The sequence below is a fragment of the Mugil cephalus genome, chromosome 1, assembly GCF_022458985.1.
Source record: "Mugil cephalus isolate CIBA_MC_2020 chromosome 1, CIBA_Mcephalus_1.1, whole genome shotgun sequence".
Taxonomy (NCBI): Eukaryota; Metazoa; Chordata; class Actinopteri; order Mugiliformes; family Mugilidae; genus Mugil; species Mugil cephalus.
The window spans coordinates 40,105,956-40,132,988 of NC_061770.1; the positions used below are offsets into that span (position 1 = coordinate 40,105,956).

General features: G+C 42.5%; 2 protein-coding genes and 4 non-coding genes across 8 annotated transcripts; 1 reads left to right on the forward strand and 5 right to left on the reverse strand.

Moving 5' to 3' along the window:
- Positions 1–122: 122 nt before the first annotated feature.
- Positions 123–12,682, reverse strand: snx15 (sorting nexin 15). Of its 3 annotated transcripts, none has more exons than XM_047609344.1 (8): positions 12,447–12,682; positions 11,561–11,717; positions 11,036–11,151; positions 10,677–10,953; positions 10,418–10,591; positions 9,564–9,761; positions 6,351–6,484; positions 123–1,417 (listed from the first exon to the last, which is right to left on the reverse strand). In XM_047609344.1, exons 1-7 carry the CDS (start codon positions 12,543–12,545, stop codon positions 6,351–6,353), a joined length of 1,155 nt encoding a protein of 384 aa, XP_047465300.1. In that variant the 5' UTR covers positions 12,546–12,682; the 3' UTR covers positions 123–1,417. The 3 variants fall into 3 exon arrangements, with proteins under 3 accessions (XP_047465300.1, XP_047465213.1, XP_047465131.1); XM_047609257.1 differs by having other exon boundaries at positions 124–1,399; XM_047609175.1 differs by lacking the exon at positions 123–1,417 and having other exon boundaries at positions 5,897–6,484.
- On the reverse strand, positions 7,417–7,498 carry trnal-aag. Its single transcript has one exon. It is a non-coding gene; the product is annotated as a tRNA-Leu (tRNA).
- trnal-uag lies at positions 8,050–8,131 on the reverse strand. Its single transcript has one exon. It is a non-coding gene; the product is annotated as a tRNA-Leu (tRNA).
- trnal-aag lies at positions 9,042–9,123 on the reverse strand. Its single transcript has one exon. It is a non-coding gene; the product is annotated as a tRNA-Leu (tRNA).
- trnal-aag lies at positions 10,079–10,160 on the reverse strand. Its single transcript has one exon. It is a non-coding gene; the product is annotated as a tRNA-Leu (tRNA).
- A 4,820-nt stretch (positions 12,683–17,502) lies between the features above and the next one.
- slc3a2a (solute carrier family 3 member 2a) lies at positions 17,503–22,723 on the forward strand. Its single transcript, XM_047608836.1, has 11 exons — positions 17,503–17,663; positions 18,713–18,914; positions 19,029–19,213; positions 19,921–20,097; positions 20,248–20,339; positions 20,464–20,600; positions 21,011–21,120; positions 21,223–21,425; positions 21,505–21,579; positions 21,683–21,902; positions 22,008–22,723. The coding sequence occupies exons 2-11, from the start codon at positions 18,721–18,723 to the stop codon at positions 22,145–22,147; spliced, it is 1,533 nt and encodes a 510-aa protein (XP_047464792.1). The 5' UTR covers positions 17,503–17,663; positions 18,713–18,720; the 3' UTR covers positions 22,148–22,723.
- The last annotated feature ends 4,310 nt before the right edge of the window (positions 22,724–27,033 follow it).

A 27,033-nucleotide genomic window follows, 5' to 3' on the forward strand; every position in this document is an offset into this window, starting at 1 on the left:
TTTTTAATTCATTTTACAATTTAGACGGTATTAAAGCCTATGATTCAAACTAATGCTGCTAATCTCCAGGCTCAACTGTCACTGTTTGCCACTCAGTGGCCGTAACCATGGAGACTTCACCAGCTGTGATGTCACATTCATTCCCTCTATTGGTTGGACAACAGGAAGAAGAGGAAGCAGTTAGCAGTTTTAGCGGTTAGCGGTTGTTGTGGAAACAGAGCAACTTAGCGGTTTTGTCCATATTTAGTTTTTGGATAAATTGATAAAAGCTGCATTATCATTTAATCTTTTCCTTTTTTTCGCACCTGCTATACGTATTAATAGTATAAACTCGAATTATTTTGTCATTTTATTACTTTATGTTTGTGGAAAATTTAAAATTATACATAAAAACATTTATTGAGCTACTTCTTCCAAACATATTGTGAAAAATAAATCAAACTGGTGTTGTCTAATCACAAACCTATCTCACAGTCGGACCCAAATGGAGCCAAACATACAGGATGAACCTATAGTTGACATCATTGAAGCGCCGGATACTCCCCAAACAGATCTAGTAGCCTGAGTAGACAGCGTCACCGAAGATGACACAGGGGGTCATGTGACTTTATCAAAATTTTGCTTTTAAAATCTAATGCAAAAAGTGTAATGTGTAAACGTTTTGGTATACGAACATGCTAACAAAAATAATCAAAAATATTTTCTCATAAAAGCTCAGGAATTTCCTGTGAATCATCTGTAATAAACTCATGTTTAACTTCTTGGACAAGCACCAAATGCCTGAAAGACAAAGTTACCAGCTAGCTTGTGAACGCACAGAAGGTTTTAGCTATTTATTTTCCTTCGTATGTGGTGGAGACCAAATGCGAGCTAAAAAAAAAATATTGGATCTGCATTTATAACATGGTCAGATTTAGAAGTGCTAACGTATCCGAATGATGTTTTCTGACTACAAAGTGTTGGTTTAGTCGCCATAAATCCTTTGTAATAACTTAAACAAACGTCATATTATATATTATGGTACCTTTTGTAGACAATATTTTTCTCTTTGGACACATCCATACCCAGTCAAATAATACTGGACACACTGGAATTATTATTAATTACTTTACACATGTATGAAACCACGCTGTCAGCACAAAACATGTTAAATGATATAATCTTAAAAGAAGCCATCTACTGCTTTCATAACAGCTTTGCTCACTCGTTACCTGAAATAGTTTTTTAAGGAGCTCTCACATATACTGAGCACTTGTTGGCTGCTTTTGCTCCACTCTGTAGTCCCACTCCTCGCAAACAGGTCCGCATGAGTTTTAGGTCCGGTGAATCTGAGTCCAGGTCATCTGATGCAGCACCCCCATCCCTCTTCGTCTTGGTCGAATATTCCGTCTGTACAGCTCTGTTTAAGGACATTTTCCTGTTTAGAGACAAACGATGGTGCTAATAAACCCAAACCAGGTGCTAGTTAATCTTGACTTTAGGTGTCAGCCCCAAGTTGCAACTTTTGTGAAGTGAAAAATGCCAATAATTATAGTTCTGTCCACTTGAGGCTGGCTGCAAAAACGAGCCAATCCCCACAGACCATCAGCTTCCCAGCAGAGATATGGATATTCACAGCCTTCTAACTCACTCATCATTGCATAAAGTGAAAAAGCATAATTAGGGGCGTGAGACACAGATGAATGACATCTGCCTCGGTCTGGTGATTTTTGAATCATATGGAAGTAAGGTGGAGTTAGAAACTGGTAAGATGGTGCAGCACGACCATGCTAAGCTTCAAACTCTGTTGGTGATGTAATAATTGGTCCAAACTATCTTGATATAGAGCTCACGGTTTGCTCCCATTGACTATATACTATGGACAAACCCATCGTGTCGTCACCCACTGGATTCTGAACCTCGGAAATGAAGCCCGAAGGTCGCCATGTTGAATGAGCCTACTCCGCCCACACTCATATATGGACATCCAGATATGGACATGGGGGTTGTGTCAGACGTTGAGACCCGCCCACCCAACTCTCCGCTACCTGTTAGCTCAGAATTTCAAATAAAATAAACAAATGAGTTGGGAAAAAAAACCCTGTTGTCATGAAATAAACCATTGAGGCCAAAACCGTTTCTTTTTTTATACCAGGCTGTAAACATGTTTAATAATGCTGTAAAGTTGGGCTTTTTAACATGGGGGTCTACGTGGATTTTGCAGCCAGCCTCAAGTGGCCACTGGATAAACTGCAGTTTTTCTTTGCACTTCACACGAGCTTCATCGCTTAGATCTGAAGGTTGCCGCTTTCTTGCTTCTAATCTGGGCTGGTAGTAGTTGGCGGTTTCTGAGGCTGCTAGCTCAGGGCGTTTATCAATACTAAGTGTGCAACTGGTTAGTTTAGACTTGCTAAGCATGACTGTGAAGTATGAACTCTGGAGGACCCAATAGGGTCATTCTGTAAATTGGAAAAGCACAGCACCTGTCCCAAGTCCTCACAAGTCAAGAACACACACATGGTGATGGTTGTGATTGGGTGACAGTGACGGCAGCAGATATGAGTTTATAATGACATGACATGGCTTCTGTGCATTGTACCAGTTTTGACCCGTTCTCCCAAATGACAAGCGGACCCAAGGAAACTCTGCGTCCTACATTTCCCACAATGCACCTCATTGCCCTTTCCAGCACCACATTTCCAGCGTGCATGCTGTTTTAAAAAACGCTCTCGTCACGACAGGACAACTCAATTCGCGGAATCGGTGGAGTGGCCCTTTAATTTTTCACCGGGCCGAGCTCGGAGGGACGGAGACAATACTGAGAGACGGCGGACATATGTAGAAACAGAAAAAGGGGGAGAGAGAGAGAGACGGGCTGAGAAGAGGCAGACAGACAGAAAGAGAACGAGAGTGTTTGTGCGTTTGAGGGAGATAGTGGGGAGGGAGGCAGAAGTGTACTCAAATAGCTGAGGGCAAGGTGACAGAGAGAAACGAACGGACAGAGAGAGCTAACAAGCTCATAGAGACGAGGGGGAGGGGTGTGTGTGTGGGTGTGTGTGTGTGTGGGGTGTGTGTGTGTGTGTGTGTGTGTGTGGGGGGGGGGGGTAGTGTGTTTGAGTGTGTTTGGGAGCGAGAGAAAAAGGGAAGACAGAGGGCGGAAGGGAAGAGGAATAGAGGAAGTTGAGAGAGTGAAAACAAAAACAGTGAGAGCAGCCAGAGTGTGTGTGTGTGTGTGTGTGTGTGTGTGTGTTTGTGTGTGTGTTTAGACAGCCAAAGGTGTCACAGTGTGCGGTTTGGTTTAATGATGACCCACTGGGCATGTAGGTCATAACGGTTTGTGTCTCCGAGCCACGACTGTACGCCCGCGTGCATCCATTAGCGCGAGCCAACACGTGTGCGGACGGACCGGGCGTTCGCGCGCGCACACACGCATGTAAAGTGGGTCTCTCGGAGTGCGTCGAAAGAGCGCCGTTCGGTCAGAGGTTGGAGAAGCAGTTTTCGTAGCCGGCAGGACTCGCGGAGACACTTCACGGCGCGCGCAAAACACACTCTTCGTGTGCAACCCACACATGCTGCAAAAAAAAAACAAAAAACCCTGTTTTGGCACACGCACACCAACAGCTGCCCTTCATGTCATACATGCGCACGTAATGCACCATGTATGGCACTAAATTATGCGCAAACACACACACACACACACATCTCTTTCTTTTGATCTCTCACGATAACACACACACACACACACACACACACACAGGGGGAAGCTATTATGCTCTCAGGCTGGAGTGTTTTGATGGTATAATTGCAGTGACCAGTGAGGAGAAAGAGACAGAGGGAGGGAAAGGAAAGAGGGATGGGGATGGAGGGAGAGAAAAAAGAGAGGAGTGCTGACACTCTCAGCATGCTAATGTTGCCCCCCCTCCCTCCTCCCCTCCTCTCTGGTTTCAAACCTCCCTCCATCTCTTTGTCTCTCCATCTCACATCCTCTGCATTACACAGGTGGAGAGACGGATGAAAAAGGTAGAGATGAGAGAGGGAGAGAGAGAGAGGGATGCATAACAGGATGGAGCAATGTTATCGCTTTCTTTCTCCGCCATCCCTCCATCCACTTCAAGCTCCCCACAATGGTCAAAACAAAGCGTGCAAAAAAAGAAAAAGAGGTATTGTGGTGGGGGTGAAAATAGAGGAAGAGGGAGGGTCCCTTTTTCCAACCCTCTAACAATGGAGGGATGATCTCTGCTTATCCTCTAATCTCATCCCTTCTTTTTTTCCCCTCAGTTTTTTTTCTCCTCGTCTGAAGAGAGAAAGCTCGCCCTTTTTTTTTTTTTTTTTTTCCTCTGGCCGGCCTCCCCTTTTTTTTTGTCGCCTCTCCGTCTGTTTATCCTTCCATCCCTCGCTCCTCTCCAGAGAAGGGATTCTGCTGGATGCTGGCGACTCTCCCTTTCTCCCCGTCGCTTCTTTTATCTCGGCCCCGCCAACCCGTCCGCAAAAAAAAAAAACAACTCAAACTTCATCACTTAAACAGATGCATTAACTGCGGGCTTATACGGAGCGTGTGCACCGATCGGCCGTAACATTATGACCGGCCGCTGGTTATCTGGTTTGTCGCGGCACCTGCCAGCGAGTAAACAGTCTCTCCTCAAAGCCGAGGTTAGTAGGAGGATAAATGGGCGGCTGGAAGCATTTCAGACACTTTGAAAAAGGGGAAAATCTGGTCCAAATATCACGTTAAGGGGAAAAATGAAAGCTGGTTCTGATAAAAACATCAACGTGATTTTTTATGGACGCAGACAGACACTCTGACTCCTGTCCACAATGGTCCACAATGGTCCACAATGGCCATGTGTGCATCAAAACTGGACAATGGGGCAAGGGAAAAAGGTGCCCTGGTTACCCAGTTACGTTTTCTTATCATATTGTCAGCCTAAAAGCGTAAGTGCCTAAGTCGGTAGCTTCTCAACCTGTGGGGGGCGGCGCTCCAAATCATTTCATGTGATGTTTGGGTTCTGGTTACGTTCGGCAACGTTGTTTGTCGAACACCAACCAACGTTTTAATTCTGTTTCTTTGATGTTGTTGCTTAAATTGAAGTTTCATGTGGTTAGACCCGAGCAGCATTTACATCATCTTTGCATCAGGTTTGTGTTTATTTGCAAACCTGTATCGATTTAATGGGCTTCTTCTTCTGATATTTGGATTTTGTCAGATTGTTACGTATGAGAATGCATTTCTCTCAAAGTGGGACCTGAGTTGGAAAAGGTTGGGAACTACTGGCCTAAGTCATATTTGAACGATTTTGGAAAATAAGAAAAACACAATTTTTATTGCTATTGTAATAGCACGGCAGTTATGCTATTAGGCTAACGATATGGAGGTTGCTTATCTGGGGGGACACATGGCGCAGGAATATAAATCAACACAAATAAAAGCAAGGAACATTACACAGTAGTAAGAAAATCAGTGTTGATGGTTTTAATGTTGCGGCTGATTGGTGTAAATCTATCTAGTCACTTTTTTTTTATTTCTTATGACTATTCTTTAAGCCTGTCAAGTCAAATAAAAGTAATGACAGGCAGCAGAAGCTAATGAGCCTTAAAATGAACCAGTTTATTGGTACATGCTACAAAATTGTTCAGTTCAGGAAAACATAAATTAAGTTTCCTGGTTTTAACACCAAAAATGAGGAGTTTCTGTAGTAGAGGATGTTTAATAGCTATTATCTAATAGCCAACAGCGCCTCTCAGAGGAGCTGTTTGGTTACTGCAAACCTAAATAACCCCTCTATGTCCATGAGCAGCCATCGTGGACTTCTATACAGTAATGATCATTCACCTCCAGCTGGAAACTTCACTGCATTTTTTTTCTCGCTGAAGCTATAGATGTTGCTCGTATCTTGAAATTTAACCAATAAAACCGATATCCAGTTAAATTAAAATCATATTTATTAACAAAACATTGTGCAAAATGCAAATCACTGATATACATACGCATAACTGTGTTCAAGGGAACACTTTGAAATAAGATTAACTACACATGAGTCAGTTTATGTATATTCTGATTTCGTACGTCACATTTCTTTTCAAACAAACGGGGCTAAAGGAGCAGTCTGCACTGTAGTGTGTACCTCAGGAGTGTGTGTCTATATATGTGTGTGTGTGTGTGTGTGTGTGTCTGTACTGTGGGTCTTATCCACCTGAATGAGCTTTCATTTGGGAATGTGCTCGAGTGTGTTGTCATAATTAATTGTGCATCTCTGTGTGCGCGCGCATGTATGTTAATGCGACAACCCTGAGCTTCTGTCTCTTCAGCCTTTGTGAGTTTGTGCGTGTGTGTGTGTGTGTGTGTGTGTGTGTGTGTGTGTGTGTGTGTGTACCTACGGGTCCTGTGCGTGTGTAGGTGTGTGAGTGTGAGAGGGTGAGGAGTGCCTTTCAACCAACATCTCGGCGTGCTTCAGGTACTGGGCCGTTCTCCTCATCACCGACTCCCTGCGTACGGGATCCGGGTCTCCTGGATAGACACACAAAGACAAAAAATGTTTCATTTAATCTGTACGTGTGTGGCTGTTACAGAAAAAAACTAAATAATGAGATTAAATTGGAGTGTGTTTGTGAAAGGTTTGTTTTTAACATCACAACAAAATTCAATATATTCGATTCGATATGACAGGACATAAACTTTGACATTACAATAAATTTAAGGATACTATTAATTTATCTCATTCAGCTATAACACAGGTTTCAAACGTACGGCCCGTGAGCGAAAAGCGGCCCAGAGGGTCAAATCTGGTGAAAATGACACATCTAATCTCATCTCATCTTCCATACTGCTTAAACCTCTTGTGGGGGTTGCTGGAGACTATCCCAGCTGTCATCGGGCGAGATACAGGGTAAACCCTGGACAGGTCTCCAGCCTATCGCAGGGACAAACAACCATTCACACTCACACTCACACCCAGGGTCAATTTAGAGTCGCCAATTAGCCTAACGAGCATGTCTTTGGAGATGGGAGCACCCGGAGAAAGAAAACCCCACGCAGACACAGGGAGAACATGCAAACTCCACCCAGAAAGGCCTCAGCTGGACTCGAACCCGGACGAAAGCGACACAGAAGATGGCAATTTTTTTTATGAAAATAACTGCTATACATAATTTATCCACTATTTTAGAAAAAGAAGTTGGCAGAACACAAATGGCGCTTATTTTTCTGAAGAATTTTTCATTTTTTTTTTAAAGTATAGTTTATTAAAGGCAACAATTCTCCTAATATTTTTGTTCTTCTTAAGACTAAAACAAAAAGTCTGTAGTTGCCGTTACCTACAGCACTTATTCTACTGTTACGTTCATTTTAAATTGATCTGAACTAAAATGAGTTTGACACTTCTGATATATGACACAGTAATATTTATAATAAACTTTGCATTTGAGGTGGAAAATTTTCCTTGGCAGCGGTGGGATTCGAACCCACGCCCCCGAAGAGACTGGAGCCTTAATCCAGCGCCTTAGACCGCTCGGCCACGCTACCACATGAAAACAAACAACTCCCTGTTTGCCAGGTCATAGGAGACGTTAGTCCACCTCTACCGGTCTATTTATAGAAAAGCACAACCATGGATAACACATTAGAGGGCTGTGACATGTTTGAACAGTGGCAGATGTGTTTGCACTTGTGTTGGCTGGTGATGCTCCGTCTTTATTTGTGTCTGGCTGACTGTTTTGTTTCATTCATGCACCTTAAATGGTGTTACGTTATGATAATATTCGTTTACTCTAAAGCAGCATGGTGTATCTGTTCTACTCTAAAATAACAGCTCCAAAATCCTGTAGATGGTTCATCAATGTCAACCCTCCTGCTCCAGCACCGTGTAACTTGAGCAGACTGGACATGTGAGAGTTGTGTAAACACTTTATAGCATTACTGTACATCACAAAGAACAACCCGTTGGTCCTCAGCTAGCTAAAAGGAAGGTACCGGGGTATTGTGTGTGCAAATGTCATTGTAGAGTCAAAAGGGACTATGAGAAGGAGTTTCAGGTGAGAAAAACATATTAAAAATTATTTTCAGAAAAAAATAATTGGCAGCGGTGGGATTTGAACCCACGCCTCCAGAGAGACTGGAGCCTAAATCCAGCGCCTTAGACCACTCGGCCACGCTACCCAGTGACAAAACTGCCACCGACTGTAGCAGGATAAGATTTGATTAAGACTGTAGATTATGGTGACTCATAACCGGCCTTGCATCTAGTTTGACAGCTTCTGAGATTAGATTTACAGCTTCTGACAACACAGGAATAGAGTGGATTTTTCATTACCCCTTGTTAAAGGACAATGAAACTGCATGTGGCTTTACAGGAACAGAAACATGTGTTTTGCGAGGCCCAAGTGACCTTAAGAATGACTACATCCTTAAATGAAAGTGTACACTTATAAAAAACTTTAAAAAAGGGATTTCTGAGGAGTTACTATTTTAACTAATTAAATGTCACTAACGTAGAGGACACACTGGCAGACTATTCCACAAAGGATTAACTACTGAGCCAATAAAAAAAACTAACCCCCAGAACAAAAAGTATTTAACATTATAGCGTATGATTCATTCATTCATTCATTTTCTGTAAGGTCTCTTGTGTATTGCAGGGACATTCTCAGTCTATTAGTGTCCTGAAAGACATGAAGAGCTTTAGCAAATCTGGCTGAATATCCTGAGATCGCTATAAAACCACTGAATATTATGCTTCTGTCTTCAACTTGCTCAGTGTAGTTTATTTGTAATATCAGGGGAAGAATGACTGTGGTCTAAATCTTAAGTCAAACTAAACCTGTGAGGATGGACAGGGGCATATTTGACATTAGCTGAGATTCTGTTATTATCCAATCTGTTACAAAATCATCTGGTTTCATCGTCAAATTCAGATTTTTCCAGAGAAATGCAAATGTATGGATTCGTAGCTAATTTGAAATCCATGTCAACCACATGGAGACAAGAGTACATCAGCAGAAATAGCTTCCCTGCTTGAAATCAGATGCTTTTTCCTAAAACGCCACTGAACAGAAAGTGAAATCATTGTTGGCAGCAGTGGGATTCGAACCCACGCCCCCGAAGAGACTGGAGCCTTAATCCAGCGCCTTGGACCGCTCGGCCATGCTACCGCATACTAAGGTCAAGACGAGGAGACAGAAATCCGAGACGCCTGGTGTGTACATACAGTTATATCAGCTGCTTTCGTCTGATTTCTTTTTTTTTTTTTACACATGCTGAAACATGATGCAATCTGCAGTTATTGCAGTTGAATAAGTGAGTGCATTGTCTGTTGCTATGGCAACAACCCTGGTCCACATTTCATGCAGAAATTAACATGACATGCATCATTGTGTTTGTAAAACTCACACTGCACAGATTGTATGGTAATATTATGACCCTGAATTAGACGCATAAAGTGCACAGACAGCAGTGCACCTTCACTGTGTTGTGTCCCTCATTTTTGTTAAAAAAAAAAGGGCAACTAGATGCCCTGGATGACAGAGGACCTTCACAGAAATGAGTGTGTTTTGTTATTTCTGAGACTTAATTGCTGAATTAAATATTTCACCTTGTACTCCGGTGATCAGCAGATCCACCGCCGTTCTGTATCCGCGAATAGCAGAACTAAATTCTCCTTCCTTCTCTCTGTCCATGGCGGCGGTGAGCTCCTTGGCTGCTTGGTTCAAGTATCCCGCATCCCCCTCATTGAGACCAGCCGTGGGCAGGGAGAACAGTTCTGAATGGTCAGTTGAGGAATTTGATCTTTCTGAAATAGAAAGGAATAGTCAAGAAATTAGGACATTTCCAGCAAGTTGTTCAAGAGGTCAATTGTGTGATTGGATTATATTTGATTATCAGTGTAAAACAGTAGAACAACCACAGCTTTAATAAAAATATTATGGCCTTTTCTCAGCCCATCACCTCACAATCATGAAGCTGCAATGCAGGAAAACAAGGCCACTTAATGTAGGGAGTTGCATTTATTTTTAGGTTCTAATAATCAACCACAACACACCACTTTTTAGGAAACACACAATTCTCCTGTTTAGAGATTTCACTGTACACAACATATTGAAAAATCTTTGGCAGCGGTGGGATTCGAACCCACGCCCCCGAAGAGACTGGAGCCTTAATCCAGCGCCTTAGACCGCTCGGCCACGCTACCACATAAAAGACACTTCGGACAAAAACTTTTTGCGACACTGTACGAACGTTTGCCACATTATTTCATTGAAGCAAGTCTCTTATTTAAACTCTAGACTGATCAAAACAAGTAAACGGACTCCACTCGGGAATCCTCTACATATATATATGTGTATATATATATATATATATAAATATAGGACTATAGGATATTACATTTTACAGAGGTTTTGTCTGAAGCAGTTTGTATAATTACATTTGCATACATCTTCACATCACCTTGTTTGTAGCAGGGGTCAAAGACAGCCAGGTCGTTGTCAGTCAGCGGAGGAGGACCTTCCTCCTTTGGAGATGGAACTTGTTCTTCTGCCACAGAGTCAAACAGTGAATCAAATTCTTCCTGGTTCTCGCTTGACTGGTGGTTTCTGGCAGGAGACGGGTCGGGAGATGGAACTGAATGGAGACATGGACAAAAAGGTCATTTTAAGAGTTAAAACGTAAGTGAAGATTAATTAGTTAATACTGGTGGTGTTTATACTTCGGTCGTCCAGGTCTATGTCGCTGAGGTCCTCTCGTTCTTCTTCTCTCGGAGACCCTCCCACCTCGGTGTAGGCCTCGGCCGCCACCTCCGGTTCTCCCACTTCTAAGCTCAGGTTGGTGCCCAGATCCTGGGGCAGGGTAGGAGCCTCCCGTCCCTCCTCCTCCTCAGCAGGCTCGCAGTCCGAAGCTCTCCGCTTGGGGAGGGGGATGAGAGGGGGAGGCAGGGGCCCCGCGGAGGACAGAGAGGGATCCAGAGGTCTTATGACCTCGCCACCCTGAGGGAGGGAAGGAAGGGTGAGAAGAGACCGACTGATGTTTTTTTGTTTTTTTTCCTGTGTGTGGATGTTTGTGTCTTACTCTGAAGAAGTCCTTGAGCTGTGGGCTGTTGTACAGTGCAGGTATGGTTGTAGTAAAAAGAAACATGGCTTCCGCTGCTTTCCTCCTCTCCTCAATCACAGCTTCATCAAACCTTCCTGAAACAGATGCACACAAATAACAACACATTTTTATTTATGTTTAAAAATATATATATAGATGTCAGACAGGTAAATACTCTTTTTGTGCCAGATGTTAAGAAAAATCATCTAATCACCAGTGAAGAGTTTGAGATGCTGATCTGATTATGCTACCGTCAACTAAAAACATGACCGTTGTTTGCCTTTGCAGTTGTGTATTGGTAAAGGCAGGAAAAATTCAGCCGTAGGCTGAAGGGATATGTCACAAGAATTATGAGGAAACACTACAAACGGACAAGCTGGAGGAACTAGAAGTGACTGAAAGACTCTTGACTAGCTAACATGAAATCCAAGTTCTTTCTGTTATTTAACTAGCAGCAAACCAAACGACCCGGTCAGTTTGTAATCCGTCTTTAGCGCATTATACCAAAAACTTGTGCGCGGGGAAAAGGCGGAAACTCCTCCTGTCTCCTGAACAGATTCCTGTGCGTGTAGGCCAACTCTCCGTGGAGCTTCTTCAGCTCTGAAAACCTCCTCCACACGACCACCTCCTTCACATCTTCCGGATGACGCTTGGACACAAACTGCACACCAGAAAAGAGAGGAGAAAAATAAAACAGAACATTAAACCTCACCCCACATTTTTAATTTCCAGTACGTCAGACACACATTCAGATTGTGAATGCATGCTTGTCTAACCCGCGGGGCATTAGCGCGGTCATGGGGGTGCTGGAGCTCTCGAACTGAATCACAAGTTCTCTCTGTTCCGCCTCAGCACTCGCTGTGCACCAGTGCCTCAAATAAAAGGCCTATTGTGTAGTTATGTATCTATCCACCTGAGACAGCGGCAGGGCCTTTGAGAACGGACCGTGTCACAAATGAGTAACAATAGAATAGAAGTAGAATAGAAAAATACTTTATTCGTAACCTGGGGGGAAATTCGAGCCCCCAGTAGCTTGTACACAAACATACACTGACATCAACAAAAGTGCAAAGGGAGAAGGAAGACTGGTCATATTTATAAGACTGTATTAACATGTATTAACATGTAAAACTATTTCAACATTGGCGTGTCTGATGGCTGTGGGGACACAGGACCTCCCGAATCCTGTGTATACAAAGTGTATACAATACAAAGTTACTTTTTAATTGAATTTTTTAACCAATGAGTGAAATTGTAAACACTTAAACTACAAATTAATTTTGCAAGTCACTGGTAAATGATCTTACTAGACAGTAATCATAATTATAAGATGAACTAGCTTTATATTAATGGAAGTGTAGCTAATGAGAGATGAAGAGTGAAAACTAACCCTCGCTGTCACTTTGTACTCGGTGTGTCCCTTCTCATGTGTTCGCGGCTCGGTAACGGTGAAGAACCGATGATATTCTTCTTTGGCTTTTCGCGACATGTCCCCTCTCGACAATGAGAGAAGAAAAACAACAGCGTGTTTCAGCTTCTCCAAACTAACAAGCTAAAGCCGCGCTGAGTGTCTCTCTTCTGTTGTGATTCTTCGGTCCGTCCCCTCAATGGACGCACTCACTTCCTGGTTGGTGACGTATGCGACTGCGTGATTACGTACAGAAGAGGCGACGTCGAAGTATTCACCGGAAGTGTATTTACTTCGTTTTTTAAGCATAATATCTCCTCATTATTATTGATTAAACTTGAAGTATTTTGTGTTTATACTGTTTATTAGTTTTTAAAAATATTTTTTAATATTGGCAATACGATATTCTTTACTTTTAATTACATTATTATCCATTTTATTTGTATTTTAAAATATAAAAAAATCTAGCTCAATATCATACATTTAATAATGCCACCAACTTGTAACATAGCACAAAAGTATGGTTATAAGATAAACACAAACAGATGGTTTAGACATGTAGAGTCTGTACAGTCTAAATACTCCAGGGGGTGCTATAGGGTCATGTATAATAATGTGCAAATGACACTCATTCATTTATTTAGTGTCTGTCCTCTGTAGGGTCACAGGGACAAATAAAAATTTTATATTTTTGTGGCCTGATCCTTTTAATAAATTATCGTACTAGATAGCTATTGTGCATAATTATAACATGAAATGTGCATTTTTAAAGCACATAAAAGCCTTGAATAAACACTGTTTACACTGATAACTGCAATTGTGAGGATTATTCCTTTCCAAGCTCATATCTAGTCTCCAGTTCACCTTCATGACATGATGAATTCAAACCCATGGCATCAACTGGATCTGACTAACTCAATCACATAATGGCACAGAGACTATCAAACTAAATCCTCATATCAGTGTTTTAATCAATGCTGTCTCAAGGCCTTGTCGAGGACTGTGAGTTTATGTACAACAGGCTGCAGCTCAAAGGTCAGTGTTCATCGCCCTTGCTGATGCTTTCACCCTCTAGTAATTGCCTGTTAAATGAGAGGGAAAACATGCAGCAGACACAAATAAGGTAAATATTTAATTTAGGGCCTGGTAGTCTGGTTTGCATTTCTGACGAAAAACTAACACGATGAGCGTGGGAAGGGGGGCAGGTTGCGTTCAAGCTACTGTATTTAGGTCATTTCGGAGGTCTTCCTGTAGTTAAATACGGAGAGGTGCATATTAGATGCAGCGTGAACTATGCATGAGTGAGAGAAGATGTCAAAAATAGCAGAGGATGGTTTCGATCCATCGACCTCTGGGTTATGGGCCCAGCACGCTTCCGCTGCGCCACTCTGCTCCGGCTTAAGGCGACAGGCAAAGCAGCTGTGCTCGCTCGCAGAACTGCTTTACAGTCTCCTCACGAGAGACAGCGTTCTTACATAAGGTACGGTCATTGTTTCTCGCTGAAAGAGGCGGCTACAGAGAGAAAGAGGCTCCCGGGGAGGAAGGAAAGGGAGGGTTAGAGCGTGGAAGGGAGAGAAAAAAATGCTTTAACAGTAAAGAGCGAGGCCAAATACAGTAACTTAAAGGCGAGTTATAAAAGAAATGCTCGGGACGTGCTAAGTTTACATTCACATGACCAGTGTTGTGCAAATGTGGCATGTTTTGAAGGAGGGGTGTCCTGATGGCACGGACTAATTAGCATCCATTTTAGCTCCATTCATGCCAAACGGTTTCCACACTGAACAAGCTTGTCTTTGTGAGAGAGAACTAGGCCAGGCATTGACAGGGAAACGAGTGAATAAAGAATGGGAAAGGGAACAGGGAGATGTAGTTCACAGACAAAGAGACAAAGGGAAGGGAAAGGAAGAAATGTAATATCATGTCATAGGTTCATTTACAACAGTGAGTGTTAGAGCACATGATAAATCATTGAAAATACACGAGTCCAAGTCCATGTACAGTTAATATCATCGGCTGCATTGTATGACGTTATGAAATGTTCCTTTTAATAATTTATCTGTTAATCTAATGTAAAAGCGCAACACGTGTGAACTTTATGTTCCCACACTATATCCAGGTCTAGTTGACTGGACGTCTGAAGCACAAGCACAAAGTTCTGAAGCTGAATCTTTGCGTCTCTGCCTTTTTTTTTTTTTTTTTTTAGATCAAACGAAAGCAGCGTTTCCTCAAACTTCACCCGTTCACGCCGAGCCGTACATGAGAGAGCGGATCGCAGGGACCCTGAAACAATGAGATGAAAGCGCGAGGCTTCAGCCAGACTGGTCTGAACCGGTCCAGGTCTGCTGCTGCTGTTTTTTTTTTTTTTCCCTTCAGACTCACGCTGTCGGGGCAAAAACAAACTCTCTCTCAGGGATCAGAGGAGACCGCGTGGGTCCGCATTCATGTGAGAGGCGCCCCAGCTGACTCGCTGATACCAATGTATGCTTTTAAAACGGTTATGTCACCTCAGGTTTGTCTCATTTATCTTGGCCCAACTTATGATCGCACGACGACAACGGCTGTCATCGCTCCTCCGTTAAAATATTGTGCTTGACTCTGAAATGCAGTGTAATATACAGTAATCCCTGCTCGTTCCCGTTCTGGCTTAGAGAAAACAAACCACATAATGCGTGAACTTTGCCCTCATTTCCTCTCGCTGCTTTTTTCAGTCTCAGTGCTGACTGCGCTTTGGCTTATTGTCTCCACCTCGACTGCAAAAGGCAAAAAACAAGCGTTTCTGGAGCTTAATTTACGCCCAATCTTGCTTTACACATTTCCAGAAATGTGGTGGACGCACATGAACCAAATTGAGGACAGGTCAACCGAGGAGGCCCCTCGTACATTTGTACAACTCATCATGGCCTCCAGCTTTATTCAGCAGTTATTAGCTCCAACTCCTCAGGTGCTGAATAGGGCGACCGCGGCGTAATTTTATATCACAGAGCACGCAGCGTAGTCGTGGCCCATTTTCACGGGTTTAATTAAAGCTTCACCAGCGCGGACTCACTATCTGTGTCACAAAGTTTCAAGTGTTGGCTCTTGGACGCTGGTCAGCTCGACCTTGTGGGCTCGGCAGGGCCCGAGACGACGTGCAGGAGACACCAGGCGTGACTCGGCGCTCTCCTTTAACGCACACGGCCGTGTTCAACATTTGCTTCACCCTCAGCGCATAAACATGTTTGCCTGTCCCCAGCCCCCTCCTCAGCCGGCGGTCTGCTCTATCTCCTCGTTCCTCTGGCTCCTCCTTCGTCCTCACTCACGTTCCTCGTGAGCCAGCCGCCCCTCTCCCTTCCTCTGTTTTTCACCTTACAATAACACCTCTCGAAATAAGAAGACTTAGAAAGTCTTTCCCCCTGTCCTGTCTTCCATCCTCAAATTGGCAGCGTCGTGCATTCGCATCCAGCAGCAGCTCCTGCCGGACTCACGTGTGATCAACAAGCCGAGATAAAAAAAGAAAGAAAGAAAGACGAAAAACAGATGGTGTGCGTTTGTCCCGAGGAAACTGACGGAGAGCAGGAGCCTGAATGTTTCTGTTTGCGCAGAGAGATGATGGGCCATGCGCTCGGCCCGTGTTTTTAATACCCATGATTTATTCTCGGAAATATATGAATGATGATCAGGTGACAGTTTACAGGTTTCAGAGGCGCTGCCAGTGCATCGCGTTCCAAAGCCTGGCACGGCGACTGAAGTCAAATAAAACAGCTGTTCTACAAAGAGGTCGCAATGAAACACATCTGAAAAATAGGCCACCTCTAAATAAGGTGCAGCCACAAATACAGAAACACATTGTTACAAATGCGAAAAACAAAGGTGTGAATACTGTGACACAAACAGGGGGATTAATTTTCCTCTGGTTACATAGCAAAGCGCACCGAGGAACTTCATGACCCCGTGCGCCGAAGCTCAACCAAAACATACATGACACATGCACAGAACAAGCGCTCACATGCAGAGGCAGAGGGAAAGCAGAGGAGCGAGTTTCCTGTCGTTACTTTACACCGTGTAAACATGTTTACCGTGAGGAAAGAAAACAGGCAAAGAGGAAGTGGGAGGAAAAAAGGAACGCTATCATCCACATCACTCTGCCGTTACTCAGTCATGATAAGCTTTTGTCTTTTTTTCATGACTCAATCAGACAGCAAATCTAATTAGTCCTTTCTATATAGATGTATATTAGCACATAACAACAGACTCACAAGAATGTGATCAGCGTAGGCAATAATTATTTAGATGTACAGATGTAGGCATTTAGTTGCAGCAGCTTCACTCTACACCTAAATATACTTTAAATAAGTTACGCAAATAGGGCCATAAATATACTACAGTACATAGTGTATTTTATGTGTATGTATGTGAGTACTTTTCCTGGAAGTGTGCCGCAACTATAGTTCTATGAAGTCCAAAAACAGCTGGAGAAGGCTCGGAGCCAAAACAGGGAGTTTAGATTAGCTGCTCACTAACATTCTCTTCAATTCAATACAGGCGAGAACAATACGATTTAAGGTAATCTATCATCAGCGCAAACGTGTTCGACAACGTGACGCTTAAAAAAGAGAAAAGAATCAACAAGCTAATTTACATTGTCCTTTGGTTTAAAACGTGTGCCTGTCTTTACTGTATATTATGGTAGTGGTTCAGCTTCTCAGCTGTTCATAGGAAACTAAAAACAATTACAAGTTCAATGACTTTATCTTTGCTTATAGCGTCACGTGACACAATTTAGTCAGCCTTTGTTGGAGAAAATGTGCTCTGTGTGGAAAAAACAAGAGAATGGGGGGAAGATGGGACTTTAGATCAGCAAATCACAATTGATCAAATGATGTAGGTCTTCAAAGGGAGCTTCAGTGTAACAATGAAACTGATTGTATTATCTAGTCTAAAAAGTGAATAAAACAGAACATGCATGGTTAGAGTTTATCCAAACGTGCTTGTTTGGAGTATGTGTTGCTGCCTGATGTTTGTTAGTTTGTTTGTTCTGGGAAAAGACGGAGCCTGCGCGGCAGTCGTCACTTGTAGGCGGAGAAACAGGGCGGCCGCAAATATATTCTGAGCCTCTTTGTCAGATTAAGGACACGAGGATAAGCGATTGAGGGTGATTTTTACAAGCCCCGGACGGACTACACCGGGATTTTTGTTTTTTCTTTTTTATCGTTTCCACAGGTAATCATGAATTTATTTAAAATTACTTTTCAGCCGCGTGTTAAGTTGTCTGCAACAGTTTGTTAGTTAGTGAATTAAAGTAGAGTACACGACCACGAGAGCGAAGCACGCCGCGGTCTCGTGCCGGAGCTCATTTTATGGTTTTTGGAAAAGACAAATCTTACTATATAAAACGGGGTTTCTTTTGGAATGTTTTTCCTTTTACGCCGATTTCAAACTGGGCCCACTTCGATGAAAGTTGTGCAGTACTTACAGTTGTTTTGGATGTTAATTCTTTTTTTTGGTTACAATTTATAACAAACTAGAGTAAACCGGTCAGTTTATGTACTTCCGGCATAGTAAATAACAAATGGTTATAATATTACTAAAACGTCAGAAAGAGAGTGGATATAAAGCGAATCGTTTTGGGAATAGTAATAATATATAATAGTAACAGTGGATAGTAATATATATTTATTTGATGTAACGCCCTCTTATTGTCTCCACCCACACAGCTGATCACACGCCGGCAAGTTATTTCATCAGACAACTGTTGAACTCCACCCTTTTCCATAGTTGCTGGTCCATATTTAATGTTTAATTTCGCCACACGTGTCATAAATACTTACGGAAATGTTGCTGATTTATGTTGGTTATTATTTCCCCCCTCTAACCTTTTTCGACAATTAGCGCAAAGCTAAGCTAACCGAAGCTAACTTTTAAGTTCACCTTTTTACCCTCTCGGCTTTGTCTATTGCTAACGAGATAAGCATTGGTTTTGATGAATGTCGTGACATCTAAACCTGAAAATCTGAAACATATTATCCTATTTTCTGTTAAAACTACGTTTCTGCCACTCTTGGTCAAGTCTCCCTTTCCAATAGATGTTTGATTTCAATGGGACAACCCTTATTTAACAAACACTAAATAATAATGATAAAAAATAACAATAAATAGTGATAGCCCAAACTTTTTTTTTCCTCCTCACACATTATCCATTGAAACCATATTAATTTTTGGCGAGTACACACTGGAGACATATATTTTATATTTCTTCCTGCCCTCCACAGACACAAACATGACTACGGAGATCGACATGAAGGAGGTGGACCTCACGAACGAGGTGGACGCTGAGAAGCAGCCCATGACGGGCGACGGCCAGGCTGCCGGCGGGGAGAAAAACGGCAGCGTCAAGCTGAAGGTCCCCGACGACGAGGTCACATTCACGGGCCTGTCCAAAGAGGAGCTGATGAAGGTGGCGGGCACTCCAGGGTAAGATACCTACAGATACCTTCGCTGTAAACGACATTAAAACTACTGACCATCTTGTGACAATAAAATGTGTGGTAGTTAACAGTTTTCCCTTTTTTTTTTTTTTGCGTCTAGGTGGGTGCGAACCCGTTGGGTGCTGCTCGTTCTCTTCTGGCTGGGCTGGTTGGGCATGCTGGCCGGAGCCATAGTGATCATAGTCCAGGCCCCTCGCTGTAAACCCATCCCCGAGATGAACTGGTGGAACGAAGGACCTCTGTATCAGATCTCGGACCTTGAGGCCTTCTCCGAGGGATTGGAAGGTAGAGCATTTGGAGTACAGAAAGTGCTTAGGTCACCGTTTTGGCAATTCCCACTGTCTCTTCACATGTCAAGTCTTGTGACGGCGTCTTAGGTTTCCTTAGCTGTACACGGTCCATATCTGCTGGCTAGATACCACAGTTGCTGACTGTGCAGACAGAGCGTGACTAAAGGTCTGAAGGACATAAAAAAAAAACGATTGAGTCATTTATTTCATATCACTCCTATTCAGAGGTTAAGTTGTGCAACCCTGTACAGACGTCCTCAAAACGCATTCAGGCCTCATTTTAAACCATAAAAGCAATGCATTTCACTTTTCATTATGTTGCGCTCAAAGAGCCCCGACTTTAGAGACGGCGCTGTTTTTAGGAGACGGCTGTTCTAAAAGTGAATTAATGGGGGAGTCTCGGGTTTCCTGCAGGCTCGGTGTGGCATTCCAAAAAACCACACGTGACCCGGCATTGTTCTCGCATGAACGACCTCTTTGTGCTCAGACTTGACATGGGCAGCCCCGAGTCAATGCTGAGCTGAAGTAACAGCAGTGTTAGCCCTTCTGCTTCCTCATTTTGCGCTTTGCCGTCTCCCACGCAACCGAAATGTCTTTCCAGACTTCTGCCCTGCCCCCCCCGTAGCCCCTTGACCCCGCTACTTTTCTCACCCCGCTGTGACGCTTCATTCATTTCCCTTGTCCGTCTGTTTTCTTTCCCAGGTGTTGAGGCAAAGTTGGACGACTTAAACCAGCTGAAGGTGAAAGGCCTGATCCTCGGACCTCTTCACAGTGTCCAGGCCGACCAGTCGGAAACTCTGGACCTTAAAGCCTTCGACCCCAAGCAGGGGAAATCGAAGGAAAGCCTGAAATCCATGATGGAGAAGGCCCAAAAGAAGGGTAGGCCATTTTTTACGCCCCAGTTATTTGAGTTTAAAGGCTCAGATTCGGCGAATTACGAATATCATTCACAGTCAACGGTGCCAGACTTTACGATTTTTTGAATCTCTTCATAAACCAGATTTGGTTTTGCTTCCTGTTTCTTTTTAGGCATTTCTGTGGTGCTTGACCTGACTCCCAACTACAAGGGAGCTGCCCCCTGGTTCACTGAAAAAATCGATGACATGGTAGAAAAAGTCAAGGTAGGAAATGAGACAATTCTGGTCAAAGGACAACATTTCCAACTGTTGTCACTCGGTCAGACGTCAAATCTCAATGTAGCGGTTTTACTGCTGACGTAGCTTAAGTGTCCTCGTCCTCTTCCAGGCTGCAGCCGAGTACTGGCTGAATGAGGGTGTTGATGGCATCAAGGTGTCTGATCTCCCTGTTGCCTCGGTCGGAGCTCCGTGGTTGAAACTTCATCAGACCTTCCAGAGCAACAGCACCGAGGAGATCAAGAAGAAGTAAGTTGCCATTTTCTGGCTTCCTGTATAGTGAATAAGCTCCCAGTACAGGAACAAAGAAGGATTAATGCAACATGAAGAATGCATTTACCTGTTAGATATAGGGGTGATTATCTAACCTCTCACATGAAGAATTTTAAATGTTAGAAACTCAGTTGGGTATATGTTCACAAACTTAATTAAAAAAAATAAATAGATGGTGTAGTTGTAATAAAATGGGGTCAACAATTCAACCAATTGTTTCTGAGAGCTGGAGGTCAGAAGCTTTCAAAAAGGTGTCCCCTAGTGGTGGTTTTGGGGAATGACACACAATCAACTACTTAAACCAGATTTCAACAGTCAGCGATTTTTTTTTTTGTCTATTCTGTAGCTGTGACATGACTAACATGACCCCATTTTTTTTCTCCCAGGTTGCTAATGGGTGCGGTTCAAGGTATTTCTGCTAACGAGGTGTCTCAGCTCCTCAACACGTCCGGGGTGGGCCTCGTCCTGTCCGACCTGCTCAGTAGCAACGAGGAAGGTAGGCTGGAGGTTCCTGTTTGTCTGGACATACTTGTGACGAGTCCTCAGCATCGCACACAAATGAATCATTGGTCATTTTTTTTCCCCTGAACACCTGCAGGAGGAGAGCGCATCAAGGCCATGGACGCCCTCCACAGTCAGCAGAGGAGCGTGGGCTGGGGTCTGGGCGCGGCCCAGCAGGACCAACTGTCCAAACGGGCAAAAACTTCGGGCCTGATCCGACTCTACCAGCTCCTGCTGTTCACCATGCCTGGGACGCCAGTGTTCAACTACGGAGACGAAATCGGCCTTCAGGCGACACAGGCAAGCTATAACATTGGCCGGCTGTTGGGATGTTTCAGCAGCTGTTTCAGAGCGTAACATTTGTCGTCGTCCCCTTTAGGGTGAAAAATATCCTAAGATGGTTTGGGATGTTGAAAAGGAGCCTAAAGACGATGTCACTGAGGAGACGGCTGAGGTAAGAGTGTGTTCACGCTGAACGTCACTCGGCTAAAAAAAAAAAAAAAGCTCACAAGTCGTCAGTGTCATTAATAAATAATAAAAAAAATGTGCATTTACAGGCGAATCGCACAGAACGCGCTGACATAAGGAAGTGGTTTAAATCCCTGAGCGACCTGCGAGGGAAAGAGCGCTCTCTCCTCCACGGCGACTACTTCCCCCTCCACTCCTCCAACACCTCCCTCGCTTTCCTCCGCCTGTGGGACCAGAGCGAGAGATACGTAACTGCTGTGAACTGGGGAGCGAAAGAGGAGACTCTGAAACTCAAATTCCCGCCCACAGGCAAGTCGCAAGAAAGATCCAGCCGAGAACAAAGCAAAAAAAATAAAAATGCGCCCGGCGTTGTGCACTTTTCACTTTTAACCGAATCGTCTTTTGTTCCTGCAGAGGGAGCAGAGTGGCCAAAGACGGCCAAGGTGAAGCTGGCGACCGACAAAGACCTGGAGGTGGACTCCGCCGTCAGCCTGGCCGAAGTCAAACTAGGACCTGAGCAAGCCGTTCTTCTGCAGTTCCCTTTCACAGGCTAAAGATGGCGCCAAAATATAGGAGGCCGCCTAGATTAGACCCTGTTTTTTTTTTAAAAAAAGAAAAAAGACACTAATTCTTAGGGTAAAATCATGTATTCAAAAAAAAAGGCTTTTTACCAGAATAAACTGAACTTTGTATTAGTTTAACCAGAATTTAAAGGAAAAACCCCACAGATAGAAAACATTGGCCAGTACAAGTTCATTTGAAATATGGGGTTTTCTTCATAAACACTTTTCTTTTAAGTTTTCCGTGTTGGGAAAACACGCAGAGACCTCAGAAATGCACTCTTTATCATGATCAATGTAATTATCATTGTTCACGTATGTGAAAGACATTCCATGTTTGATCTTGAGGGCATTCCCGCACCAGTCCTGCTGTATTTTAGTTTTTTTTTTCTTTTTTTTATTTAATACGTTTTATTGAATTTCCGTTTTAGAGATAGTTGTACTGACTGTTATGGTTTCCAAATAGGAAATGGGGGGGGAAACAAGTTAACTTTGGACCTATGTGGCAACGTGAGTAAACGAGTCAAACGAAGCGACCTGAAATGAGAATAAAAAGAAAGTTCTGCTCAGGCTGCTGTGTACTTTTTTGTGTTTTTGTGGCGACACTTCTGTGAGCGGTGGGTCCGTGTGAAAGCTGAAGATGCTATCAGCCGAGGTCTTCACTGTCTTTATACCGAAGATGATATCGGATGACACGCCTTTGTGTCGAAGATGCTATCGTGAGACGTTCACTGTTTTTTTCAGTGCGTACAGGTGTGTGAAAGTGTGTCACAGATGTTAACGGGGGAAGCGTGTCTCTTATTTTATCGCCATCCTGAGATAAGTTTCATGGGCGCGTCGCGATAAACTCCAAAATGTACATTGTGCGCACACACACCTAAGAGGGAAACTACACAAGACCTATTAAATGAAATATTCCAATTACAAATTTATAAGGAAAAAGCTTAATTTCCATGTTAGTTTGTTTGTTTTTTGTTGTTTATTTTACAGTTCTTACAGGCAACACGTTTACCGGAACATAAATGCATGTAACAGGAATACAATGGTTGCAGAGATTTGTCACGGTGGTCTTTCAACCCGTTTGTTATCGTTTTTACGATTGTCACGTATATTCCTGATGCCTCGTATGAATCAGCAGCGACTGAACCTACTAGATGAATGAGCTTTTAGAGAAATACACAATTCTCCCTTTCCTAGCAGACTGCATTTCCAGCTTTTAACACACACACACTTGTGATTGAGAACCTGATGTGGCCTCGGTTATTTATCTAAGAGGATGAGGTAATGGAAGACGGCTGTGTACGTTGTGCTATTTCGGTTGAGACGTTAAAGACGAACAGAGTCAAAACAATAAAAAAGGAGCAGTATTTTCCACAGAACTGATAAGTGTTCAGTTTGAACAGTAAAGGAAAAGAGGAAGGCAGGGGACCAAGAACACTTCTGTATCTTTGTTTATGCCATCTGTGGTTTTTCTGTTTACACTGACTCACGTCAAAGGCACCGTCTGACTTTATTTCAACGGGACTAAAGAACTCTGGATCTACTCATTCAACACAGTAATGTGTGGGCCAAGCCATCGCGCTCATGTAGGCTTAAACAAAGCCTACAGAAGTTTTTCCTCACTAGCGGGAAGAACATTTCCTGGAGCTGTGCTTGTAAAATCTGAATGAAACAATTACAGAGCGCGTAAAGTAATCAACTGCGATTACGTCTGTGTTTATGGGCGCTAATAAAGAATGATGAAGGGAGTAAATACTGTTCACTCAAGCTTTTATGTAATAAAAGTACAAGTATATTACCTAAGTTAAAACGTAGCAACAGAGGCATAAAAACTTAAAGGTATAGTAGTTATATAGCCGGTCTTCAACGGAGGCATTGCAGTGGGGTGACAAAATCTTTGGTTAATTAAGCATTTTTTTATACACATTTTTGTTTTTTTTCCCCCTACAAATTAAAATTTCTTTCAATACACATGAATCCAACATATTTTAGTAAAGGGATTAGGGATGGCTTAATACTGAATGCAAAATGATAACACTAATGTATATTTATAAATAGCAATAGGCCAAGTTTAATATAGAACATTTATTGTAGGTAGAGGGTCCCTTTTTAATCTCTCCATCGGTTTGGGGGTCCTTGGCCTGAAAAACGTTTAAGACCGTTGATCTATAGCATTATATACTAGATTAGTATATTATATTAATACGAATGCATTTATGTGTAAGCATATGTTAGGCTCATATAGTAATAGATGACTATAACACATAATTAGCTATGTTCCACCATTGGTTATTATATATCAGCACTTTTTATTAGCCAAAATGTAAACTTTTAACCATTTTTAAGTATTTTTCAGTCAAACTATTTGGCAGCTTCGGCTTCTTCCTATGTTCATAACCTCAGCAGTGAGCAGCCCTACGGAGCGTGATTTGTAAACTAGAGTTTAGTTTAGAGCGGTTCTCATAAAATAAAACATGTCGTTTCAAGGTAGTAAATTACACGTCTGAGATCTGTTTACAATTTGTGTTAAGTTACACCTCCCACTGAGCTGAGCCTTATCTACTGAGGTTACGTTTCTACGTAGGTTCTAGGCAGGCTTCTGTTTACTATAATAGTTCCAAATTATAATACGTTTTTTTTTTTATAATACGTTTTTTTTTTTAAACTCTTTTTAGTCTCCTAGTTGTAACTTATTTTCTGTCATTTTACGCCTGTGGTATGATACATTAACCATTCCTATCTGGCGAGACTGACTTGCTAGACAGGCTACTATTTACTATAATAGATCCATTAGTACTTTTTTTATATGCATATTTTTTTAAAGTCATTTTAGTTTCCTAGTTATGACTTATTTTCCATCATTTTATGCCTCTGGTACGATACTTTAACCTGATCTGATCAGGTGTTCTGTTGTATTTACGTGTTATCACTGGCACGTAAAGCTATTCTACAAACTGTAGAGAATTTCCACTTTTTTACAACTTACCCAAGACACAAAAATTTTTACTATTGCGTCTCGCTTATTTTTATTTATTCGTGCAATTTTCAGCCTCATCTGCGTTCAGTCTTCAGTGTTTATGGTAAACGTGTAATGTTAAACAGCAGAGCTGTTCTGGATTCCGCTGCTTCGTTGCTGCTCTGTTAAAGGTGTCTTGTGTTTCCACACAGGATCGACTAAATGCTCAAAATACACCAGAAAGTAAACTGAAGAATTCTTGTGTGTAATCTACTGTCATCACACCGTCCCCGTTTGTCATTCAGAAACAGGTTCAATCCCACTCATTTGATAAAAAAAAAATGTCAAACAGTTCCTCCAACAGGTGTAACTGAGCATAACTTAACTCAGCGCAGTTTCGGGGTCTTGACACAATACAGTGCCGTCGTGGTGCTGTGGTATCACAGGGGAGGTTTGAAGTCGGCGATACCGGGAATCAGAGCCTGTCTCGGCAGGTCTGTGAGCGCCCCACGCCAGTGCGAAACCAAACCGCCGCCATGCACACTCATGACTGACTCTCAGTCTGAGTCTGACAAGTACTCACGTACCTTTTACATCTCGATGACATGAATGTGTGTGACCTTTCATCAGCTTTTAGGCAGAGACGGCGCTCACGAAATACAAGGCTGTAATTCGCTCTAATTTATTACTGAAAACCCTTTTTTCGATCTGAAAACTGAGTGAAAACAATAGACTGTACAATCAGAAATCAATCATAAAGGAAGTCGCTCTGCTAAATATATAAACACTGGGTATTTAATAAGCCATTAGGAGTGAGTACATACAGTATGTATGAAAAGACACGTCACGTTTCATTAATGCTGATGAGCGTCATTATCAGATTTATTTAAACCTCTGTGATGATGAATGACGTCTCCCTCGAGCCAAAGTCGGCGTTCAAAGAAAACCTTCTCCATGCAGTTTTGCACGTCGACAAACAAGCTTCAAACAGACATCACAAGCGTGAGCAGCTCTTCTTGAACATTTTGAGGTCCCGTGTCTTGCTCGAGGGTGCTGCAAACCTAGAAGGGAAAGAGATACTCAGCTGCTCCGCTTCTGAATTCCCCCCCAGAATAAAACATCGCCGTTGCTCCTGGTTAGTCTGAGGAAGGCCAGATTAACCTGCCAAGGGTGTGTTGAGTTGGTAAAAGGGGGGCTGTTTGTCACGTATTATAGCACCTACCGACAGCAAAGTTACCGCGTTCTTTCATGAAAGAAACAGGATCAGCCTACTAGTATTTGTGTGATACGTTTTTCTTCTGTGTGATCAACGATCAGCACTCACACAAAATCCCATGATGCGTCGTAGTTTGATAATATTATGCCACTGTATAGTTGTATAGTCAGTCTATTTGGCAGCTACTACTTCTTCCTTTGTTCATAACCTCAGCAGTGAGCAGCCCTGATTTCTAACCTAGAGTTTAGACGGGAATGGTTCTCATAAAATAAAACATGTTTTTTTAGTGTAGTAAAATATCTGTTTACAATTTGCAAATGTTGTGAACATCTCACTGAGCCGATGAGGTTGATGTGCTAAACTTTACGTTTCTACGTAGCTGCTAGGCAGGCTACTGTTTACTATAATAGATCCATTAGTACTTTATTTATAATGCATATTTTTTTAAAGTCATTTTAGTCTCCTAGTTACGACTCATTTTGCATCATTTTATGCCTCTGGTACGATACTTTAACCTGTCTGGCAAGACTGATCAGGTGTTCTGTTTTATTTGTGTGTTATCACTGACATATAAAGCTATTCTGTACAAACTGTACGGACAATGTAAAAATAAAAATAAAAAAATTAATATTATAGAATGTGCATTTGCAGAAATACATTTAGATTGCTAAATAAAATTTAGTTATATTTAAGTATATTTAAAGCTAT